This window comes from Triplophysa rosa, linkage group LG20 (genome assembly GCF_024868665.1).
Source record: "Triplophysa rosa linkage group LG20, Trosa_1v2, whole genome shotgun sequence".
Taxonomy (NCBI): Eukaryota; Metazoa; Chordata; class Actinopteri; order Cypriniformes; family Nemacheilidae; genus Triplophysa; species Triplophysa rosa.
Window position 1 is genome coordinate 1,258,162 of NC_079909.1, and position 6,814 is coordinate 1,264,975.

Consider the following 6,814-nt stretch of genomic DNA (forward strand, 5'->3'; position numbering starts at 1 on the left):
TTTTCTTAAGCATATCAATCTTAAATGAATGCAAAGAGTTGTGAAAATGGGAGTGCGGTGACGGTCAGATCTGCGTACTAAGACAGCTCTTAAAGGGGCCACGTTCTTAAACGTGCTGCTGTGACTCCTGTCACTAATGTTAATCAAAGAACAAAATAAAAGAAGAAATCAATGTGATTTTATAGCTTTAATGAGAATTCTTCTGCATTTAATTTATAATTTAGCATTAAAGACTGTAAAGTGTCCTTCAATTTCCTACATGAGCTCTCAATTATACTGTTGAATGGCTATAATTAATGTTAAAATAATCAATTTAATAGAGACATCAGTTACAATACTAATATCAAAATGTTAGCTTTCATAAAATGATGCTGTTAAAGAAATATGTTGTTTCTACATCAATTTGAAGATTAAATGTGAAATTATTAAAATGTAAAAGTATATTTTAAAATATAATTGTTGTGTGCGATTAATCGTGATTAATCACAGAAAAAATGTGTGATTAATCTGATTAATTTTTTTAATCGATTGACAGCACTATTATAAAGCCACACATGCAAAATTGGGCTCCACATCATGAGGTTGCTTCTGTTTGGCATATTTCTCATAATTAGGGCTTGGCTAAAAAATCGATTAATCGTTTTTTTAAACGGATCAATTCGATATCGATTCTCAAAAGCTGTGAATCAAATTTTTTTCTTTCATATTTACGCAAGCACTGAACATTCATTTACGTTAATGTTATTGCTACTACTATCTACTAGATGTCACTTTTCTTTTTACAATGGGTGGATGTTACAACAGGGAGTATCCTTCATTCATTGCTTAATTAACATGGGATCCGGGTGTGTCGTCGAATTTAACATCACCTTCATATAAAAGGCAGCGGTTCACATGGTTACAGCCTCTATTTACAGCTATTTTTGTGAAATTTTGTTTGTTATACTGCATCTTAAATTTAAAATAACTGTTCTGTTTCAATATACCCAAGTGTTTTTAAAGTTTAATATACAGATTAATTATACCACCAATTAATTGGCCACTTGTGTGGTCCAGGTTTGATTTGCCTTGCATAAACAATATGTGCCGAAATAATACCTGGGAGATGACCAGTTCTGTAAAAGTACAAATTAGTCATCCTGCTACTTAACGCTGACAGAAAGTTTGTCCATGGTTTGTCAATGTTTTAACTGAGATGATCCAACATTTAAACACACAACAGTTATTATAATAAGGCAGTGGTGCGATGCACTATATGCATAAAGTCAGCAAAAGCCAAATATTTATAATAATAATAAACCTTTACCTACCCCCTAACCTTACCCTACACTTTATAATTAAACACTTGTTAGCCACTTCTCAAATATTTTTATTATTTTATTGAAAATTAATGATCTGATATGTGATGGGAAAAGTATTTGCCCCAAAGGTGTTTGAACCCGGGTGTCTAATCTCAAAGCAACCATAAATGTTACACGCTTAACCCTCTGTGCCACTGGAGTAGTTAATTTTTTACCTCTGTCATTTTCTGTAATGTAATCAGAGACCGGTAGACAGCATTCGTGATTTAGTGTTGTATCCACCAATCGGCCTTTAGTATTTTACATTCATTCATTGCATATGAACACATAAAAATGAGAGAAATGCAACATTTCACATAACTGACATCAGTACACAGAATTAATAACGGAAATAATGCATTCAAAAAACGGTTATCAAAAACAGCCAGAGGAAATAAACAAAAAAACACAAATAAATAGGCTGCAGATTACTTGTCTACTTTAAATTTGAAGATACTATTAGAAGCCCTTGAGGCTTCTTTTTTTTCATTTATACAACATATTACAGTATTAACAGAGCTGACCAATGAAATCGGTAGATATACGAGTCATGGTGGCGGGGGCGGAACTGGTTTGGGGGGAAAAAATCAGGCGTCATTCTTCTTCTGTGTCCCATATTCAGAGTTTCTGCGCCCTCTGGCTTTTGGATGTTGCGGCATTTAACCGTAATTTATGGAGACAGATCAGTCTCAAATATAATACATTTACAAAAGACAATTCATAAATTCACAGCACAATTCACATTCACAAAATCAGGTTCGTAAATTCAAAACACAATTCATAAATTCACAAACATTTTCCCCAAATGCTCACACAAATATAACTTGCAGAAATAAATTCAGAATGTTTTCACAAATATATATATATCAGGTTCTTGAATTACTTTCCAATAAACATTTGTGAATGTTGTTACATGTATTTATGGATTGGTGAATCTGCATTTGCAAATCGTCACATGTGTATGGATTGCTTTGAATTTGTGAGTGGTATTTTTGAGATGTTCCTGCCACGGTCAGATTCACACGTATCTTTTTATATGTTTTGTAAATGTATTATTTTTGAGACTGATCTGTCTCCATATAATTCATAGAGGAAACTGAGCATAAGAATTGTACGATATATAGTCCCAGCCCTATGTTTTCGCTATTTTACACAACAACTGAAAATGCAAATGTTTGAAAACTGTTTTCAAAGTGCAGGGACTATGTGTTTGTGCTATGCAATGTACGTTTTTCCAGCAAAGTTCTAATTTACTTCACCACTTCTACCAGCAGAGACACATTATTTACATTCGCCAGACTCTTAATTACATAAATGCTGACAAATGGTATTCAAAATTTTGGCATACAACTGTGTATTCATTTTGACAACGTTGTTGTCTGTACATGAAACTTTTAAAACGCAAACAATTGTTGTCGTGTAAACAAGGCCTTGATTAGTCAGTCTTTTGTTACTTATTGTACCCTGAAAGGTGGTGCTATTTTAGTCTGTTAAAGACTGTTGAGATTTAAGATAATTTTGTCCACTGTTTTTGGCTGTGGAGTATTTTTAGTTTGTTGTGACTTGCTAATGCTCATGGCAGACCCATCACAATATTATTTCAGTTTAATGGATGTTTCCACCAAAAAGTCAGTTTTACGTATTCGCTTAAAGTTTTTTAGTGACCTAGAAATAGTGCAGAATTGTACATTTTTCTCAATATTTCTCTATTAATATTTATCCTCATCAACTTTTCCTTGAAATTTCCCTAAAATCATTTAGCCATTTAACCATTATCAAACTGTATTACAATATTTCAGATCACCCTTGGTCGGGCTACTAAAGACAAGCAGATAGACGTGGATCTGTCTTTGGAAGGACCTGCATGGAAAATCTCCAGAAAACAAGGTTGGCACAGTTAGAGTTTTCTTTCGTGATGCACCTACAGTGAAAAACTCCATTGAGTCACATTTGTTCACATGGTTCATATTAAAGCAAGGGTATAAGGACCTGCTTCTAGACGTTCTGTTGAGTTTAGTTTAAACTCAGATTACTTACTTACTTATGCCTACTACCCCTCCTGGGGCATAGGCCGCCGACAAGGGTCCTCCAAGCATCTCTGTCCTGTACCAGTCTCTCCAATTGTCCCCAGGTATAGCCTGCCTTCTTGTAGTCCACATCCAGGTCGCGGTGCCAGGTATTTCTTGGCCTTGCTTCCTTTTGCCTTGGGGGTTCCACGTGAGGGATGGTCTAGTGGTGTTGGAGGGCGGCTTTCGCAGGATGTGGTCAATCCATCGCCAGCGTCTCTGGAGTATTGTTTCGTCTAACGGCTGTTGTCCTGTTCTTTGCCAAAGTTCTTGGTTGCTGATTGTTTCTGGCCAGTGGATGCGGAGAATCCATCGCAGGCAGTTGTTGATGAACTTCTTGGTCTTTTTGGTGGTTCCCACTATGGTCCTCCAAGTTTCAGCTCTGTACAGCAGAGCAGGCTTCACGATGGAGTTGAAGAGGCGAATCTTGGTCTTGATGGATATTTTTCCAGACTTCCAGATGTTCCTTAGTTGATTGAAGGCTGCTCTTGCTTTGCCGATTCTGACTTTCACATCAACATCTGTGCCTCCTTGTTTGTCGATGATACTGCCAAGGTAGGTGAAGTTATCCACTTCTTTCAGTGCTTCTCCTTCAAGGCTGATGGGTGCTCCGTTGTCATTGGCGTTAACGCGTAAGGTCTTAGTTTTCCCTCTGTTGATGTTCAGGCCTATCCATGCTGAGTTCTCAGCAACTGCTGTGGTCTTATCTTGCATTTGCTGGTGGGTGTGGGAAAGAAACTCCAGGTCGTCTGCAAAATCCAGGTTGTCCAGCTGTTTCCACAGCATCCACTGTATCCCGTTCCGCCGCTCTGATGTTGAAGTCTTCATCACCCAGTCAATTGCCAACAGGATCGGGGACAGCAAGCATCCTTGTTTCACCCTGTTCTCACTTGAAAGGCGTTCGTGAGGTGCTGGGTATGGACTACTTGCAGGTCATTCCTTCATACGAGTTCTTGATGATGTTGATGATCTTTTCCGAGACTCCATAGTGTCTCAGCAGCTTCCACAGGGTTCCTCTGTCCACGCTGTCAAATGCCTTCTCATAGTCGATGAAGTTTACGTAGAGGGATGAGTTCCATTCTAAGGACTGCTCCAGGATGATTCTCAGTGTGGCGATTTGGTCTATGCAAGATCGCTCCTTCCGAAAGCCAGCCTGCTGATCTCGCAACCGTGTGTCTACTGCGTCTTTTATTCTGTTGAGAATAATTCTATTAAAAACCTTGCTGGGGATGGATAGCAGTAGTTGTTACAGTTGGTAAGGTCTCCTTTCTTTGGTAGCTTGATGAGGTAACCTTCTTTCCATTCCATTGGAATCTGTCCTTCCTCCCATATCTTCTTGAAGAGTGGGTAGAATAAATTCACCGCATTTTCCACATCTGCTTTCAGAGCTTCTGCTGGAATGTTGTCTGGCCCTGCCGCCTTTCCGCTCTTCAGTTGTTTAATGGCCTCACGTATCTCCTTCGTGGGTTCGCTGCCGTCTATGGGTAGGTCTTTGTCTGCAGGAGTCTTCTTGTCCTGAATACAGCACCAGCTCTCCTGTAGAAAGTCTAATCTGTCGTTAGCCGTTCCATGTGGTCTCGCTGATCCCCAGTATGGACAGTCTGTAGTTTCTCATTTCTACCGCCACCTGCGCTGCTTTCCCCGTGTCGTACATTGTCCTCACATTCCATGTTCCGATTCTGGTGCTGGTCCTGGTGGAAAGGATGGTAATCGGCGAAGTAGCTTCCAGGCCCTGCTGGAGGTCCATCTTCTGCCAGGGCCGAGATGTCTTGTTTTCTTCTTGTTGGCGTTTCTGTAGCATTCTGGATTTTTACGGGGGAGGGGGGGGGCGGGGGCTCGCCCCAACCCTCCTCCCAACCCTCCTCCTTTCTCAACCGGGCTTGGGACAGTCTATGGCGGAGTTACACTCGGATTACACTCGCCTATAACCAACTGATTCTATATCTTTATCTTATGTTTATTGTATTGTATTTCTTAATTTTTTATACCCGTAGGCCCTTATTTAAATCATTGTGTACTGTATTCTATTGTGTTATGGTCTCTGTGTACTGTTGTTGCTGTTTCTGTGTTCTGGATGCTCCTGTCACCAAAACAAATTCCTTGTATGTGCAAACATACTTGGCAATAAAGCTCTTTCTGATTCTGATTCTGAATAAGATTGAATAAGTTTCTGTTTCTCGATTAAATAAATCATATTAAACTCTTCTGCACATAACTAGATGCCGCATTAGCATCTATTTCTATGGGCCGCTATACGTAGGTCGTCCACCATATTGGAACGGTGCGAGCCAGTCTGTTTTGCCAAGTCTGCGATTTGGAGTGTAGGTTAGGAGTGGAAGGACTTTGTTATTTAGCGGTCAATCTTAAAACAATTTTATTTATGAATGTTAAGTACTGCTATTTGGACTAGGGTTGTTAGGCTCGATTTCACGGATCTGGCAACACTCAAAAGCAAGCTGACTGTGTGTCTGCAACCATAGTTATACGCGATGATTGTGAAAACTTATTAACGGTTATGTAAACTCAAACATAATATTTGCTAAAGTAACACATGACAACGACATGGGTATCCCATTTTTTCGGGAATTTAAATTCCCATGGTTTTCATGGTGTTGTGGCATTCTCGCAAACTGTGAGTGACGTCAGTGGACCGTTCCAAGGTGGGGGAAACTTCTACAAACCCGATTCCAAAAAAGTTGGGACACTGTACAAATTGTGAATAAAACAGAATGCAATGATGTGGAAGTTTCAAATTTCAATATTTTATTCAGAATACAACATAGATGACATATCAAATGTTTAAACTGAGAGAATGTATCATTTTAAGGGAAAAATAAGTTGATTTTAAATTTCATGGCATCAACACATCTCAAAAAAGTTGGGACAAGGCCATGTTTACCACTGTGTGGCATCCCCTCTTCTTTTTATAACAGTCTGCAAACGTCTGGGGACTGAGGAGACAAGTTGCTCAAGTTTAGGAATAGGAATGTTGTCCCATTCTTGTCTAATACAGGCTTCTAGTTGCTCGACTGTCTTAGGTCTTCTTTGTCGCATCTTCCTCTTTATGATGCGCCAAATGTTTTCTATGGGTGAAAGATCTGGACTGCAGGCTGGCCATTTCAGTACCCGGATCCTTCTTCTACGCAGCCATGATGTTGTAATTGATGCAGTATGTGGTCTGGCATTGTCATGTTGGAAAATGCAAGGTCTTCCCTGAAAGAGACGACGTCTGGATGGGAGCATATGTTGTTCTAGAACTTGGATATACCTTTCAGCATTGATGGTGCCTTTCCAGATGTGTAAGCTGCCCATGCCACACGCACTCATGCAACCCCATACCATCAGAGATGCAGGCTTCTGAACTGAGCGCTGATAACAACTTGGGTTGTCCTTGTCCTCTTTAGTCCG

The 6,814-nt window shown here is 39.6% G+C and overlaps 1 protein-coding gene across 1 annotated transcript in view; it reads left to right on the forward strand.

Annotated features, from left to right (window-relative positions):
- The window catches only part of mcrs1 (microspherule protein 1), a 67,841-nt gene that overhangs the window by 45,541 nt on the left and 15,486 nt on the right, over positions 1 to 6,814 (forward strand). The window contains exon 11 of the mRNA XM_057361638.1: positions 3,140 to 3,227. Within this exon, the coding sequence (XP_057217621.1) occupies positions 3,140 to 3,227 (88 nt within the window). The remainder of the gene's footprint in view (positions 1 to 3,139; positions 3,228 to 6,814) is intronic.